The 17,884-nt window shown below is 37.4% G+C and overlaps 2 protein-coding genes and 1 long non-coding RNA gene across 12 annotated transcripts; 2 read left to right on the top strand and 1 right to left on the bottom strand.

The window, feature by feature from the left end:
* The first annotated feature begins 206 nt into the window (after positions 1-206).
* On the top strand, positions 207-11,757 carry LOC123224399 (mediator of RNA polymerase II transcription subunit 12-like). 10 transcript variants are annotated; one of them, XR_006503956.1, is made up of 15 exons: positions 207-389; positions 1,611-1,681; positions 1,756-1,966; positions 2,194-2,253; positions 2,489-2,594; positions 3,045-3,113; positions 3,242-3,295; positions 3,654-3,761; positions 3,864-4,013; positions 4,141-4,485; positions 4,606-7,007; positions 7,469-10,075; positions 10,292-10,619; positions 10,822-11,327; positions 11,408-11,757. XR_006503956.1 is itself a non-coding variant. In XM_044648051.1 (14 exons), the coding sequence occupies exons 3-14, from the start codon at positions 1,839-1,841 to the stop codon at positions 11,272-11,274; spliced, it is 6,810 nt and encodes a 2,269-aa protein (XP_044503986.1). In that variant the 5' UTR covers positions 207-389; positions 1,611-1,681; positions 1,816-1,838; the 3' UTR covers positions 11,275-11,757. The 10 variants fall into 10 exon arrangements, 9 of the variants coding, with proteins under 9 accessions (XP_044503986.1, XP_044503981.1, XP_044503982.1 ...); XM_044648051.1 differs by having other exon boundaries at positions 1,816-1,966; positions 10,822-11,757; XM_044648046.1 differs by having other exon boundaries at positions 1,796-1,966; positions 10,822-11,757.
* Positions 11,758-12,304: 547 nt separating this feature from the next.
* Positions 12,305-13,380, top strand: LOC123224475. The gene is made up of 2 exons (XR_006503977.1): positions 12,305-13,132; positions 13,245-13,380. It is a non-coding gene; the product is annotated as an uncharacterized LOC123224475 (long non-coding RNA).
* A 940-nt stretch (positions 13,381-14,320) lies between these two features.
* LOC123222653 (rop guanine nucleotide exchange factor 2-like) lies at positions 14,321-17,649 on the bottom strand. The gene is made up of 8 exons (XM_044645533.1): positions 17,226-17,649; positions 16,764-17,070; positions 16,436-16,552; positions 16,183-16,337; positions 15,788-15,862; positions 15,411-15,704; positions 14,908-15,252; positions 14,321-14,648 (listed from the first exon to the last, which is right to left on the bottom strand). The coding sequence occupies exons 2-8, from the start codon at positions 17,059-17,061 to the stop codon at positions 14,526-14,528; spliced, it is 1,407 nt and encodes a 468-aa protein (XP_044501468.1). The 5' UTR covers positions 17,062-17,070; positions 17,226-17,649; the 3' UTR covers positions 14,321-14,525.
* Between the last annotated feature and the right edge of the window lie 235 nt (positions 17,650-17,884).

The following is a 17,884-nucleotide window of genomic DNA, read 5'->3' as shown; positions in this document are numbered from 1 at the left end:
TTAATTTAAAATTATTTAATAAAATAATAATACATAATTTAAAAGATTGAAACTGAACACATTACCATAATTAGTTTCATTTTCACTAAATTCGAAAGCAACTGTTACAGGAGGAAAATTCAAAATTGAACTAAAAGGGCAAAAACGGAAGGAGAAAATATACAGCTTAAAAAAATAGTTTTTTTTTAATCAGTAGTAGATCACTCTCTTGTTCTCTTTTATTCTTTTTAGCACAGGAAGCAACAGGGGCATCATCATCATCGTCGTCGTCATCAGCAAAGCTAAAAAGGGTCAAAATCCTCAAAGCCCGAGACTCTTCTCTTCGATAACCCTAAAATTTATTTTTCTCTAAAATCTCTGAAATTTTTTCAATCCGAAATTCTTTCAAGGTACGCTTCTACTGCTCTTTCTCTCTAGCAATCTAAACCTATCTTTTGTCCCGTTCCATCCTGTACTTGTTCTCTTGTAATTTACGCTTTTGCCATCAAAACCCTAGTCATACTGCTACGCTTTAACCCTAATCTGGAGTAGGTTAATTACTTGTTTCTGAACCTAAAATTAGAGTTGACCATAAACCCTAATTTTTGTATTTGTTGAAATTAGGATGCTTTTGGTTGTAGATTTGGTGATTTAGTGTTTATATTCGTGTTGGTAAGATAGAAGACGTAATTGGGATGTAATTTTCCTTGCGATTAGATTTGTTTTGTTAATAGATGGATACGGTGCCATTTATTGTCCTTTTTTAAAAGTTTTTATCGTTTCATTTTGGTTTTGAACTGATTAGGCCCCTGGGGTTTGTTATCTTGGGATGGGAAGTGCTAGGGCTGAGCTATTGGGGGTAGTTTCATGATTAATGTTTGCAGATCAAAGTGATTTGATTAATCTTAGTTGCTGTTTTGCATTCTAGTGGAGATATTGATACAAGTTTGAACCTTTCTTTTTGGAAGTTTATTGCTTTATTCCTTTTGTTTCTAATTGTGTTAATTTGGCATTTTCAAACTGAGGTTTATGTGTTGTGGAAGTTTGAAGTTTATGTTTACAGGGAGGTTCAACATTTTACTATAGTGTTTGTTTTATTTCTAACAAGTTAGATGTCTGACAAATACGAATAATTAGGTTATTTATTGATTAGTTGAACTGAAACGATTGCGGCAGGTTTGTACCCAGTATTATGGGGTTTGCATTTGACATGTTATTAATGTTGCTGCTCCAAAATTTTGGCAACTCCTAACTTTTTCTGAGAGCTTAATATAAAACTTTAGGGTGTTATGTAATGTATTATGTTTTGGCAATTTAGACTAGCAAAATTGTTTTATCACCTAATTCTTGACTTTGTATCTTATATTTAGAATGGCTGTAAAAATAAATTAAACTTGTAAGTAAATATAAGAAAGATGGTACAAGTTTCAACTTTTTGATACACTATATTGGTTGATTAGGGTTTTCTCTGTCGCTTATTCTGTATTTCCCCACATGATCACTTTTTTGTTCGAGATGTATTGTTTTGCTCTCTTCTTGATAGGTCAGAATTCTGCCATTCATTTGCAGCATTGATTATCATGGCTTGTTTCATCGGATGAGCTAAAATTTTGTTAATTGGATAAATGCAGTATATCTATTCACATTCTGTCATTGCTAGGGGAGGTGTGTTGCATTAACCAAGAGATATTAAATACTTGAGGTGATAGAATTGAGTCTTTGGTTGTTGTATCTAACTTTATTCCTTTTTTATCCGAAAAAGTTTCTATTTTATAGCTCACAGGGTGATCCTGCTTATTTAGTTACATGCTTCTAGTTTGTTGATGCTGAAAGCAGCATGCCGGTGGTAGTTGGGAGAAATGCAACGGTATCATGCTAGCGGCTGCACTAGTGCTGTAAATAACAGTGCAATAGGCGGGGCATCAGCTAGGGATACTTCCCGAACTGATTCATCTGTGCTGCCTTCTAACTTCTCTGTAAATTCTAGGTAACGGTTAAATAATGTCTGCTGTCTTATCAAATTGGTCTTTATGAATTGCTTGGCCTTCTCTTTCCTCAGTCACCAATAATTTTTCACTTAAAGCAATTCCTTTTTTAGTTAAAAGCTTGGGGATCATATTTTGAAGGCGATTTCTTTATTTTTTCTTTACAAGACAGTTTTTAAGTGAACAAGGTTGTTCCCTCATAACTAAGTGAATTTTTCTCAATTTATAGGCGGTCAATTCCGTTAACCCCGTACAAGTTGAAGTGTGATAAAGAACCTTTGAATTCCAGGTAATTTTTCTAAAACTGTGGCATTCTTATTTTCATTTTTTTGTATTAGTTAATTTGGCCTCCTGTGGAACTATTTAACATAGAATACAGAATGGGGTTAAGAGCTTGCAAGTAGCTATGAGTGCATAAGTGTAGTAGTTTCAGATTCTGGTATTTGGCTTCTTAAACATGTTACCTTATGTTGCATAGTAATTCCTCTTGTCCATCTTTTAATTTATCATAATTCTATCCATAGGCTTGGGCCACCTGATTTTCACCCTCAAACTCCAAATTGCCCTGAGGAGACTCTCACTAGAGAATATGTGCAGAATGGATACAAGGAGACTGTTGAAGGACTTGAGGTACACTCTTATAATCCACCTATTCTTGTTAGATTTCCAAGTTGCAGCATTCATATGTTATTGTTTTATTCGTTAAATTGTACATTCTGTCTGAGCTCTTTTTCCACTTTACCCTTTTTTCTTATTCTTAGTCACAAATTAAGGAGAAATCTTTTTTTCTTCTCTACAATATGCTCAGGTTCCTTGAGATTTGGTATAGTTGTAGGCCACAGTAGCATAAGCATAAGTTAGTCTGAATAAATGGGTCCTTTGATGTGTTTGTGAAAGTAACATTGTATTGTCGTTTGTCTGGAGAAGCATTTAATTTGGTATGAATAAATAGGCCCCTTAGTGTATCTTGCAAGGAATATAATCATCAAAGCATGTATTACTTGCGAAATATTGATGATGAGAGCACATATATGATGCCCTTGGTGGTTGTAATCTAACTTGGTTTTATATGCTGGACAGGAAAATAGGGAGATTTCACCATCTCAGGTTCAAACTTTCAGTAAGCCTGTTGTCCTGAAATGCAGAGAGGTGAATGACTTGATTCATGAGGCTGGGATGACCTTTTAAAATTCTGATACTTTCTCCATGCTGGATTTAGTACGATGGATAATGATTAGGAGTTTGCCTGATGGTTAAGTATTTGCTCTTACCTGCAGGCAATCAGAAAATGTCTAAGGGCCATTAATGAATCTCGAGCTCAAAAGCGCAAGGTGATCCATTGATCATCTCCTATTGACTAGGTTTTGTGGAAGTAATAATATATATGCGTGCACACTCTTCAAACCTGTCTCCCATATGCCTGCTTTTTAACTTTTTCTTGAACCAATTTGTACCTTTAGTGGGTTATTCTATAATTTTATTTTCACACACACACTCTTCAAACCTGTCTCCCATATGCCTGCTTTTGTACTTTTTCTTGAACCAATGCGTACCTTTAGTGGGTTATTCTATAATTTCATTTTCTGAGATAATTTATGCATATATTTATGGAATATGCATGTGTCTATATGGAAGTTCTATGTGGTTGTCATGGAAATTGAAGTTGTACTCTTATGTTTGTAATGACAGGCTGGTCAAGTTTATGGAGTGCCTCTTTCTGGTTCACTTTTATCTAAGCCTGGTGCTTATCCTGAGCTGAGGCAATGTGGTGAAGATTTCAAGAAGAAATGGATTGAGGTATGAGTTTTATACTCAGTTTCTATCTAATAATTTCTTTCTTGGTACCTATTTATTTATGTTTTACTAATTTAAAATCTTCCTTTTCCTTTTTTATTATAGGGTTTATCTCAACAACATAAGCAATTATGTTCTTTGGCCGACCATGTTCCTCATGGGTATAGGAAAAGATCCTTATTTGAAGTACTTATTCGGAATAATGTTCCATTGCTGAGAGCAACTTGGTTTATTAAAGTAACTTATCTTAATCAGGTATAGATGCTTGGTTTGTTGGGGAAAATTGTCAAACTCATTCAATTGTACTTGGTTTTCTCTTTTCTTTCGAATATGCATATGTTTATGTATTGGAAGACATCACTTTGTAGCTGTATTTTTCCAGGTCCGTCCCAGTTCAACTAATATTTCTTGTGGGGCTACTGACAAAATTCAGTTGTCTCGCACTGAGCTCTGGACGAAAGATGTTATTGATTACTTGCAATACCTCCTGGATGAGTTCATCTCACGAAATAATTCTCATTCTAATCAGCACTCCAGAGATCGATCGCCACAAGTGCTTTATTCTGGGTCTGTTCTGCAAAGGAGTGATCCAGCAGCAGTCATGGATGGTGAGGAGCCTTCCCTACATTTTAAATGGTGGTATGTGGTGCGTCTTGTGCAATGGCACCATGCAGAAGGGCTGCTTCTTCCTTCTCATATTATCGATTGGGTTCTGGGGCAACTGAAGGTATTTTTTTGTGGTATGCTTATTTTATTTTAGGTCTTAATTTTGCGTACGACATGGTTCCTGCTCTAATGAAAAATATAATTTCAACCTTTTTTTTTTTTGTGTGTTTTACTTCTCTAGTTTTTATTCCTGTATCTTCAGTTTCAGGAAAAAGAATTGCTAGAGATTTTGCAGTTGGTATTGCCTATCATTTATGATGTTTTAGAAACTATTGTATTATCGCAAACATATGTACGGTCCCTTGTTGGAATCGCAATTCATCTTATTCGTGAGCCTTCTCCTGGTGGATCTGATCTTGTAGATAATTCTCGGAGGGCATATACTATGTCTGCATTAGCTGAGATGCTTCGATATCTAATACTGGCTGTACCTGATACGTTTGTTGCTTTAGATTGTTTCCCATTACCACCTTGTGTAGTATCTTATGCAGCAAATGATGGAAATTTTATGATGAAGGCATCTGAAGATGCAGGAAAGATAAAGAATAGCTCAACTGATGCTGCCAATGTGTTTAGATGGAAAGGGGTTGATGCACAGTATCAATCCATTTCGTTTGAATGTGTCATTTCTGCCATTCAGAGGCGTGTGGATAATCTTGCGAAGGGTGCTAGCCCTGGTTACCCTGGTCACAGTGTTGCTAAAGCTATACAGTCCTTGGATAAAGCACTTCTGCAAGGAGATGTAAGAGGGGCTTATAAATATCTTTTTGAAGATCTTCATGATGGAGCTGTTGATGAAGGTTGGATAGAACAAGTCAGTCCATGCTTAAGATCTTCGCTGAAGTGGATTGGGGCTGTAAGCCTGTCATTTGTTTGCTCTGTATTCTTCCTTTGTGAGTGGGCAACATGTGATTTCAGAGATTTTCGAACTTCTCCAATGCATGACGCTAAGTTCACGGGGATTAAAGATTTTTCACAAATATATGTTGCTATACGACTGTTGAAGCTAAAAATAAGAGATTGGCATTTGCCACCACGCCGCAAGTCTGAGAGTGTTGCAAAAGTTTCCAACCAGCAGAATAGTTATACGGGCAGGAAATTTCTGGGAAGTGGTTGTGAAATAAAAAATGCGAAACATTTGGATGGAATTAGAATACATTCGTCAGATATATTTGAAAGTCCTGGTCCTTTACATGATATCATTGTATGTTGGATTGATCAACATGAAGTTCACAAAGGAGAGGGTGTCAAGCGCCTTCAGCATTTCATATGTGAACTTGTACGGTCTGGCATTTTTTACCCTCAGGCATATGTGAGGCAGCTGATAGTTTGTGGAATTTTGGAAAATAATGGTCCTATGGTAGACGCGGACAGAAGGAGGAGACACCATCAAACTCTGAAGCAGCTGCCTGGATTGTTTCTGCGTGATGCATTAAAAGAGGCGAGGATTGCTGAGGGATCTCAACTTTCGGATGCCATTAATGTTTACTCAAACGAGCGTCGTGTTGTACTGCAAGAGCTTCTTCGTAGTCAATATCGGAAGTTAAAGTCCAATCAGATCCATGGAAAAGATGGTATTGCTCTTTCTAGAGCTGATCAGTGGAAAACTTTCAGGTCTTGTTCCAGTAAATCTTCTGGTAAAAATGTGAAAAGTGATGCTGACATTGAAGAACTGAAGGCTTCTATTTCAGTTCTGCTGCAGCTCCCTAGTTCATTGGCTACATCTGTAGACATGGGACTGGATGAATCTCAAGGGAGTGTGAAGAGGCCTTTGGGGACAGCAGGCAACAAGATGGATCCATCAGAAGGAACACCTGGATGTGAAGATTGTAAACGGGCGAAGAGACAAAAATTAAGTGAAGAAAAGAGTTCATTTCTTCATATACCTTCACCAATTCAATCTGATGATGAAGATATGTGGTGGGTGAGGAAGGGACCCAAACCCATAGAGTCATTCAAAGTTGATCCACCACTTAAGTCAAGCAAGCAGGTGTCTAGAGGTCGGCAGAAGATTGCACGCAGAACTCAAAGTCTTGCTCAGTTAGCAGCAGCTAGGATTGAAGGTAGCCAGGGAGCATCAACAAGTCATGTATGTGATAGTAAGGTAAGCTGTCTCCACCATAGGACTGGAGCAGATGGAGAAACTCTTAAGTCTATGGATGGGGTCAGGACTACCCATTATGGAGATATTGTTTCAATTGGAAAGGCTTTAAAGAAACTGCATTTTGTAGACAAGAGGACAATCACAGTTTGGTTGATATCTGTAGTTAGGCAGCTTGTTGAGGATTCTGAGAAGACTGCTGCCAAGGTTGGCCAATTTAGTAGGCCTTATGTTCCTGTTGATGATAGAACCTCTCTACGGTGGAGGCTTGGTGAGGATGAAGTATCTGCTCTGCTGTATTTTATGAATGCTTGTAGTGATTTAGTTTCTGCTGCCAAATTTCTTCTTTGGTTGTTGCCAAAGGTTCTTAATAGTCCCAGTTCAACAATACACAGTGGAAGGAATGTTCCAATGATTTCACGAAATGCTGAAAGCCATGTCTATGAAGTGGGGGAGGCATTTCTGTTATCATCAATTCGCAGGTGCAGTCTAAATTGGATTCATTCACTTAACAGTTCCTCTTTGACACCTTCATCTTTGGAATTTGATTTCAGCTTTGTTTGCTTTTGTGTGCAAATGCTTGATTTTTTTTGCTTGCTATCTGTTTATTTTTTGTGCTTTGATTTCAGTAGCTGACTTATTAGATCTCTTTCTTCTGTAATTACAACTTTACAGCATTATTTAGGATGCTTTTATAGTTATATTAATTTATTTTATTTTCTTTCATCTGTAGGAATATTTATCAAGAGATTAGATAAATCCTGCTTGTGTCTGCTACAAGCAAATATATTTTGCCTTTAAAAGTTGTCCTTTCTTAATTATTTATCTTTTTTCCTCCTTTATCGGTTCTGTCATGATTTGGCTTTGACACCTGGATGTTTGGCACAGAGATTCAGTACATATCTATTTTTTCCTTGTATGTGTAATGATGTATTTATTCCAGGTATGAGAACATACTTGTTGCAGCAGATCTTATTCCTGAAGCCTTGTCTGCTACAATGCATCGTGCTGCAGCAGTTATGACCTCCAATGGAAGAGTATCAGGTTCAGCGGCCTATGGGTATGCTAGGTATCTGTTAAAGAAATACAACAATGTGGCCAGTGTCATTGAATGGGAGAAAAATTTCAAGTCAACATGTGATAAGAGACTCCTTTCTGAGCTGGAGTCTGGACGATCTCTGGATGGAGAGTTTGGATTTCCTCTTGGCGTCCCATCTGGTGTTGAAGATCTTGATGATTATTTCCGTCAAAAAATAAGCGGTAGCCGAGTATCAAGAGTGGGTTTGGGCATGAAAGATGTTGTGCACCGGCATATGGATGATGCCTTTCTCTATTTCTTGGAAAAAGAGAGAAAGCACCTGGCAGCTGGTTCACCAAAAGGACCTGCCATAGAAAAGTCAGATGAGGAATTTCAGGTCGCCCAACAAATAATAATTGGATTGATGGACTGCATTAGGCAGACTGGTGGTGCTGCTCAGGAAGGAGATCCATCTTTGGTGTCATCTGCAGTTTCTGCAATTGTTGGTAATGTGGGGCCTATTATGGCCAAGACGCATGATTTTGTGGCTGGAAGCAATTATCAAAATTGTCTATCTACTACGGGCTTTGTAAACTTTGCTCGGCACATTTTGCGAATACATATTACTTGCTTATGCTTACTTAAAGAAGCTCTTGGAGAACGTCAAAGCCGGGTGTTTGAGATAGCTCTTGCAACAGAAGCTTTGTGTGCTCTTGCTGGAGTTTTTTCTCCTGGAAAGACTTCTCGTAGTCAGTTTCAGTTGTCTCCTGAAGCTCATGATTCCAGTCAAAGTATGCCCAATGATATATTAAACAATTCTTCAAAAGTAGCTATAGGGAAAGTGACAAAAACTGTAGCTTCCATTTCTTATCTGATCATTGGTGCCGTTCTTCATGGAGTTACCAGCCTGGAAAGAATGGTTACTGTCTTTCGACTAAAGGAAGGGTTGGATGTAATTCAGTTTGTTAGAAGTACAAAGTCCACCTCTAATGGTAATGCCCGTTCAATTGGGGCTTTAAAAGTGGACAACTCAATTGAAGTTTATGTGCATTGGTTTAGGCTGCTTGTGGGGAACTGCAGAACTGTATGTGATGGATTAGTTGTGGATCTCTTGGGTGAACCAGCTATAGTAGCTCTTTCAAGGATGCAGAGAATGCTTCCTCTTAGTTTGGTCTTTCCACCTACCTATTTAATATTTGCATTTGTTAGGTGGAAGGCATTCATTGTACATGGTAACCTTGCAAACCGTGAAGACATTCATCAGTTGTATCAGTCTTTAACACTGGCCATTAGTGATGCCATAAGGCACTTGCCCTTCAGGGATGTTTTTCTAAGAGACAGTCAGGGTTTCTATGATCTTGTAGCTGCAGATTCCACTGATGCTGAGTTTGCAGCTATGCTGGAGTTGAATGGTTTGGACATGCACTTGAAATATAAGGCATTTGTTCCTCTGCGTGCAAGGCTTTTTCTGAATTCTATCATTGATTGTAAAATGCCTCATTTCATATATAAACAGGATGATGTGAATCAGGTTTCTGGGCATGGTGATTCTAAAGGGCAACGCGTAGAAAATGAAACAAAGCTTTTGGATAAACTTGTAAATGTATTGGATGCATTGCAACCTGCAAAATTCCATTGGCAGTGGGTTGAACTTAGACTTCTTTTGAATGAACAAGCTCTCATTGAGAAAGTGGAGAACCATGATATGCCCTTAGCTGATGCCATCCGCACGTTGTCACCTAGTCCTGGAAAAGCTGCTGCATCTGAGAATGAGAACTATTTTATTGAGATAATCCTTACAAGGCTATTAGTTAGACCAGATGCTGCTCCCCTTTACTCAGAATTGGTCCATCTCCTTGGGAGGTCACTGGAGGATTCAATGTTGTTGACAGCTAAATGGTTCCTTGGGGGGAATGATGTTCTTTTTGGGCGAAAAACCATTAGACAACGTCTTATAAATATTGCCGAGAATAAAGGCCTTTCAACTAAAGCTCAGTTTTGGAAGCCTTGGGGTTGGTCTAATTCTGGTTTTGATCCTGCTTTAAACAGGGGAGATAAGAAGTTGGAAGTTGCCTCGCTTGAAGAAGGAGAGGTTGTTGAAGAAGGCATGGACTCAAAACGATATGGCAAAGGGTTGACACAAGCACTTGATTCTGAGGGTATCATTACCGGCCAGCACCGCATTACTGAGAGGGCATTCATTGAATTAGTTCTTCCTTGTATAGATCAAAGCTCTGATGACTCACGCAATATCTTTGCAAGCGATTTGATCAAGCAGTTGGGTAGCATTGAGCAACAAATAAATGCAGTAACTCGGGGAGCAAGTAAGCTGGCTGGATCAACTCCTGGAATTGAAGGTCCTACAAATAAAGGCAATAATCGCAAAGGTATAAGAGGTGGAAGTCCTGGATTGGTTAGACGAGCAGCAGGTACAGCAGATTCTTCTCCACCCTCCCCTGGTGCTTTGCGAGCTTCTATCTCATTGCGCTTGCAGTTTCTTCTGAGATTGCTTCCTATTGTATATGCAGATGGGTAATGATACATGATATATTCTATGATTTTACTAATACTGAACGTAGGTTTATTTACCATTTACTCTGTATTTAGAATATTTTAATGACGAAGGATTGGTTATCAGATGGATTTTTTACCAGCGGTGCTGGTTCTGCCCGGAATTCATAATCATCAACTTTGAGCTGCAATAGCAGATAGAATTTGGCTAAGCTTTCTGCTTGTTTAATTTTTCAGGGAGTTATCTGGACGGAACATGAGGCACATGCTTGCCTCTGTAATTCTTCGTCTCCTTGGAAGTCGGATTGTGCATGAGGATGCAGATCTCTCCTTTTATCCCCTGCAGAGCTTTCAGTCTAGAAGGGAGATGGAGTCACCACTGGAAAATTCTTCTGTACCTTCTGTGGACTTCTCTGGGGAAAGTCTGTTTGATCGCTTATTATTGATCCTGCATGGGTTGTTGAGTAGCTGCCAACCAAGCTGGTTGAGAAAGCCTGCATCCAAGTCAAGCAACTTGTCCAAGGATTCTTTTGGGTTTGATCGTGAGATGGTGGAGACTTTGCAGGTTTGACCATTGTCAAGATACTTGAGTAAACAGATATCTGCTTAACAGCAAGTATTATATGTTTTGCCTAGGATATACTGTAGTTAGGTCTTTTATAATTTTGCACCTTTTATGTGCAATCTTCTATAAGGATGTATGATTTTGAAGCTAAGTGAATAAATGCGCTATTATTTACATTCTGATGAGCTGTCTGCTGATGCAGAATGACTTAGATCGCATGCAACTACCTGACACAATTAGATGGCGTATCCAAGCTGCCATGCCATTATTACTACCTTCTGTGCGGTGCTTCATCAGTTGCCAGCCTCTTTCTGCCCCAGTTTCTGCTCTTTCATCACTTCAACCGAGCATCTCAATCTCCGGGCTTTACCCAGGAAATTCAAATACACCTCAGAGAAATCCAGTGCCTTTGGCAAGAACTGCAGCTAACTTGGTGAAGTCCAAGACATTGCCATTGCAGCAGGATAATGATATGGAATTTGATCCATGGCTACTCCTTGAAGATGGTTCAGGATCAGTTCAATCTTCTAGTAATACTGCTGTAATAGGCAGTGGTGATCATGCTAATCTTAGAGCTGCCAGCTGGCTTAAAGGGGCCATTAGGGTGAGGCGGTCAGACCTCACATACATTGGGGCTGTGGATGATGATAGCTAATTTTAGTTTAACTTCATTTTTGTTTGGTGTGGAGTGAGCAAACCCCTCAACAGGTAAATATATGTTCTCATTATGCATAATTGGCTTCAAGATTCCATTTTTGTACTTGTCCTTCTTGCTTTTGGTGTTGAAGGGAGCTGTTGAAAGGGGCTTCAATTTTGGAGAGAGAAGGGTGGTGGACGCCGGGTCCCCGTGGAAAAGTTTAAAGAAGTGCTCACACTGCCATGCGGCCTGGTATCAGGCCTGCTTGACTGACTAACCCTATGATCAGCCCCAACTGGACCATGCACTACCAGGTGTGGTTCAGAAACTTTGTTGTATATATAGAGATTATTGTTTTACTTTGCTGATTGGTCTCAAGAGTAAAATATCTCAAGAATGTTATGTAGCTGTTTCATGCACATCAATCTTGTAATTCAAATGAACATATGTCCCCTCTTCTTCAGTCATAATAAAATATACTCATGCTGATTTCTTTTGGCACATGTGTGATTATTATTATTGTTATTATTGGCCATCGCTATTTCATCTGGCTCTGTGATTATTATTGGCACATGTGTGATTATTATTATTGTTATTATTGGCCATTGCTATTTCATCTGGCTCTGTGTTCATCCAATCCATACTATAGTAAATTTGTTTGATTTAATTTTCTGGTAACTAAACAATTTTAAAATTTATTTGTGTGGATGTATCTGTTGGAGCAACGAGCCGGTGGGGTGGGCTCCAACTATCATTGTTATATTACATTAAAATCAGGTTATTTTGGTTGATTCTTTCACATCCAGTCGCCGTACAAATTGCCTTGTACTGCCTTAGAAAGGCGGTTTGTGTTGCTTGATGGTTGAGCATGCGTGGAGCTTATTCTCAATGAGCAATGCAACGTATACATATTTTGGTACATAATTTAAATACATAAATTATGTATTATTGTGTGATTAGATATTATTTTATTTTTTATTCAAATTTATCTAATTACATAATGATATATTATTTGTATATTTAAATTGTATATTAAAAGTGTGTATGTATAATTTTATTCATTCTGAATTTGGTTAGTTGGATTATCAGCTGCTTAGCTATTTTATTCTCGTTAGATGAGGTATTCATGCATTGGATGATAATTGTGTAGTTTTAATAATATGTGAATTCAAGTTGCTGCATTGGTGGGTATCCATAATTTTCCCAATGAAAGTGGAAATTATGATTTTAGGGAAGTGGGATAATCACTTAACGGACCGAAAAAATTGTTGACGATTGGTGACTTGATATTAGGGATGTAATATGTGGTTTGTGATTATGTACATCTCATTTCAGTAAGGAATGTTAGACCGTCGAAATATACGATAGGCCTACTAGTTTACCTGCAAGTCAAGAGATGTACTGCTTTGAGAGCTATGGGGGACTTTCTTTCAAAGGGTGGATTCGGTTTAAACCAAATTTTGAAATTGGTTTGAGTTCAGATAAAAGTTAAAATCTCTAATTTAAGTTTGAGTTTAAATTCATTTAAATTATTGTAAATTGTTATCGGGGGGTTGTTTGTGGGTGAATAATGTTGTTAAAGAGGTATAAAATGTAATTGGATGGAAAAACAAGTCGGCTTTAAATTGAGGTATTAAATTGTTTGAACCGAGTCATAGATTTGATTTGAGCCAATCGGATAGAATTCACCCTTAATCTTCGTACATGGCATACGTTGCTTTATGCATGACTCCCACCCAATTAACAGAAACACTAAATCACGCCTTCTACCACTTGTTTATATTAACCACTACTCCTGTTTTCACTCCGCTACAGTTGACTCATCATCTTGAAAAATTGAGACAAACCATTTCTCTCTTTCGCTCTCTTATCCTCAGTAAGTTCCTGGCAACTCTGTTCTTGTTCTTTTCACGATTCTCTGAATCTGTATTATGGTGGTGTTGTCAATACGTAGTTAACAATTGTGAATGATGGTGCTGTGCATGCAGGGTACAGTTGAAAAACGCTTGTGTTGTGATCCTTTATTTAATGGATAGCGAAAGAAGTTTAAATGGTACCAGTAGTAGTAATAATAATAACACAGAGAAGACAATGTCTCAAACTGAAGCTGAGGCTCTGAAGAAATGTTTAAAGGAAAACAAAGGACAAAGCCAGGCTAATTGTAAGCCAAAACTTGAGGCATTTCAGTCTTCTTCTCATCCTAAGAAGCCATTGGGTCCTTTAAGGCTTAGGAGCGGTTCTCTCACCGAGGTCTGAAGAAATTAGTGGCAACCCAATTTCAGGCTTCTATTCAAGAATTTCAAGTCGCGGTGGGCGTGGGCGTGGGCGTGGGCGTGGGTGGGGTGGGGTGGGGTATAATGTTATGTTCCATAATAAATATAGAAGAAATGTCCATAATTGAGCCTTGGGATACTGTTAATGTTTAAAGCTCTTTGATATGGGATGCCTTCCTCGCATTGGTTTTCTAGGTAAAATTTCGCCATTTTATTTTTATTTGCCTTTTTCGGCTTCATACTTTGCGGTATAATAGGAAATTAAATTCCCTTGGTTGGATTCAAGTGGAAATATGGTAATATAAATAAGTCAGATATATTACAATTGACATTTTACTGTATAGTGGTACATCTATGCTAAACTGATTTGGATTGGTTTGGGTGTTTAGCTTGTATAAGTATAATTCAAATTGGGTAATCTTAATCTAAACTTAAGTTGAGCCCATTTGAAACGGGCAAATTATTAGTAGATTTATTTTTCTGACCATTTTTTATTATTTTTAGTAATATTTTCTGTTTTTTGATAATTTTTTTCTTCATCATTTTTGATAATATTTCTTTTTCAATTTTTTTTCAACAACTTTTTTGGTGAATTTATTGTCAATTCAAACTCAACTTTTTAGATTCAAGTCAAACTCAAATCCACAATTTTTTCTATTGGGTTTGGGTCAAATTCATTCATGTTACTATATTTTCTTCTAGAATGGAAATATGAAATTACGTTTAAGAATTTCAGCCCAAATTCACGTCTATCCACACAAAAATTATGCATGCGTTAGGACTGCCAGTTTAAACAATGCCACTAGACTTGGAAACAGTTCTTATATGACATCTAACTTCATATATTTACAAATAAAAAAATAGCCTTTTCCTAGCTCGTTCACCTGAGCACCTTGGTATTATCAATCTACCAAAAATAGTTCAATGGACAGATGACCAGAGAAAAAGCCAGGATTGAGATATCCCTCCTTTAATATTTAGCTCATTTGCGAGTCGTTAGTAATCTTGAGATCTCACTGCTCTGTCTACGAAGAGAACATCTTCAATCCAAGCGACAATGTTGAATGCTAAGCCTTCTAGCACTCTTGAATAACTCTCCAGGATTGCCTGCCCAACATCCTGCAAAAACCAAAAAGTTGCTTTTCAATTGTGTTCTCTTTTTGGTATATGAATTTCAGGTGTATGAATAATGAATTTTCGTTTTTGCTGAATACAAAAATGGCTAGAGATGTAACAGGAAAATTTCATAACAACAAAACATGGAGAAATATTGGGTATGTAAATATCTGCTTACACTGTTAAGACTCGTTTCGGATGGTAAAGCTAAAAAATAAAACTGTGGACTGTATGTTTAAGGAGAATGTTACAAGAGACTTACCCGATTATATTGAATCTTGCATGTGTCCAAGGATGTCTGTGCAAGTTCAGGGTACCTCTGCTTCAAGTAGAATAACAAACTCTCTGCCCTTTCCGCCAAAATGTGATTTTTGTCACTGCGGTCAGTATCAGACATTAGACCCTTGAGCTTATCCCATGAGGATTTTGAATGGCTCATACAGGCTTTTCGTCTCCATGTATAGATGGACGCTTCAACTCGATCTGCAAGCTCAAGTGCTTCATGCTCAGATGATAGATTGAGACAGTCAAGGAGATAGTCTGGGGAGAACTTGTCTGTCGAATACATATAGCGGTAAACTGAATCTCCAAGACATGCTTTTCCACTCTGAAAAATATGAAATTTAATTTAGCAAACTTAAACTAGAAATCTAGTCTATAAAATTCTAATAAACTGTGTATTTAAAGGAGACAATATTTTAACAGAAGATCGGTTTATTGGACTATGATGTAACACAAATCTAATCAAAAGCAATAAGGACTAACCTTTGGAAGAGTTGCCAAGTAAGAATCTGGGATGTCCATTTCAGCAAGAATACTACTATTAATGGTCATGGCTGCCTTGTGAATTTGATTAGCAGAATGACGCTTGTGGCGTAAGTGTATCTTTGACTTCTCAGAGAGACCACCTGGAGGAACACATGGAACTGGTAGCCACCATTTCTCCTCTTTCCGCTGAACAACAACTCTACGAAATGAACCTGAAAGAGTTGAACTAGAGGACATGCTGCCCTGTTCTGCATACCAAAATTCCATGCCCTGGAAACTATCTAAAATTTCCTGTCAAAGAAAACCCACATACATTTTAGCTGAAACTATAGATTCTTTAGGATTCAAGAATAAGAATGTGGTAGTTATCTTACCAGGAGCATTGTATCTAGCTTTCTGAGTGCAGGAAGGTTGATATAAATATCTGCCCTTGGTCTGCTTGCCATCATCTGAAAGATCACAATATCATATTAACTAAGAACAGGTGAAGATTGTAAACAGTCGATTACAAATTCACTTTACAGATAATGATTTAGGTAGATGGTTCAATGTGGGTTTTAGGATTGTTGTTGGACTTTGGATGGGAGTGCCCATTTATCTTCTATATAGACACTAGGCCCTCTCTCCGGAACTCTAATTCTAAAAAGTGAAATAACTTCACAGGAGAGAAGACCAGTAGATGCATTCATCAAATTTCATGAATTTCTGGGATTTAGAGAGCATGGCATATCAGGTATTACGAAAATTATTCTTGGATTTGGAACTTTACCTCAACCTGCGTTCCATCCGATAAGTTCTTTGACTCCGGGATGAACTCTACAATGTAGTCACACACAGAAAGAAAACAATCCATTTCTCTCTTCCACATTGCCTTCTTTTCAGGTTTAAGAGGCTCTAACCTCAAATTTTGCCCAAACACAGTGGCTGAAAAAGTTGACATAATTGACTAAGAACATAATAAACCAAGAAGCAATACGATTCTAAATGAATGTCTCAAAATTTTCTTACGAAGAATGTATTACCATAGAGATTAGTTATGGCATTTGAGATTGTAACAGCTGTGCAGACACCCCTACCACTTCCAGACATATCTTCGCCAAGCAAAAGTTTTGAAAATCTTTCCTTCATCATCTCTAGCTCTGTGAACAAGTTAAAACCACAATGGTCTTAGTAACATGAATGTTACAAAATTTCCCTCACATGAATTATAATGAATGACGGATTCAGAAAACATGGCTTTTACGGTATTCATGTAACAACACTAAACTAATTTAAGCACTTATAACCTGTGGGTAAGGTAAATTAAAATCTTCCAACGAAAATAAATAAATTTTCTGCAGCAAGACTTACCTAATTCTCCTTTTTCTTGACCATCAAGCTTACCATCCATGGGAGTCTTTTGCTGTTTCATTCCTAATCTTGCAGGCGGCCAGTTTGAAGGAGAAGGCTCACTGCAACAACCGTTGTCGTCAATGGGGTCTGAAAGGGTTGAGATCTCTGAATAACTCCTGCGGTATGCGAAAGATTCACCACTCATGGTTGAGTAAACTGAAGTTTCTGTCGTTGAATGATCATTTTGATCAACAGAAGAAGGTGAAGCCAGATAACCCAGATCATAGTTTTCATATAACTGGGCTGAATTTTCCATTGCTCAATTCTGCAGACAATCATCAATGCGTCAGAAAATTTTCCATTGCTGAGTATAATGTATAAAGCAGCAATCTTTGATTCAATAATTTGAAGAACAGAGTAAAATTTGAAAACTTAAAGCCAACGGCTGATTAAAAAGCAACAGTCTAACATTCTTTTTACCTTCAAGAACAGATTTGAATTTGAACGTTGAAGCTACTGCAAGAAGCCGAAGACCGTTTGAAACAGTTGCCTCTTTATGTATCTTACAACATTTTCTTTACAAAAGATTAGCTTTATCACCATGATCGTGATCATGAACTGGGTTTTTGTAGCCCTTTGTGATCTGATGAAACAGAAAAGACCCAGTTGCAAGTTCAAGAATGAGTGATTATGGAGATAAACATGCAGAACAGAAACTTAGTTGGACATGAACAATCAATGGCTGTCTGGGGTTATGATATTAATATATGCTTTCCGTTTCTTCAAAATACGTGACGAAAATACTTTATGAAAGGAAATAATTCAATGACTGCCCTAATTTATCATGTTCTAATTAGCAGATAAATGATGAAGTCCATGTGACTGTCTGATTGCCAGTAGGCCCTCTGATTGTGCCAAATGATGCACTTTCTCATCAAGGAAGCTTATCTATTCTTTCTATATACAATGTAGTTATAAAAAAAATAAAAAAGATTATGGGTCAACTATTAAATAAAAAATGAATATATATATATATATATATATGTATATATATATATATATGTATGTATGTATGTATATATATATGTATGTATGTATGTATATATATATATATATATATATATATATATATATATATA

The sequence above is a fragment of the Mangifera indica genome, chromosome 8 (genome assembly GCF_011075055.1).
Source record: "Mangifera indica cultivar Alphonso chromosome 8, CATAS_Mindica_2.1, whole genome shotgun sequence".
Classification (NCBI taxonomy): Eukaryota; Viridiplantae; Streptophyta; class Magnoliopsida; order Sapindales; family Anacardiaceae; genus Mangifera; species Mangifera indica.
This window is presented reverse-complemented; position numbering and strand designations above follow the sequence as displayed.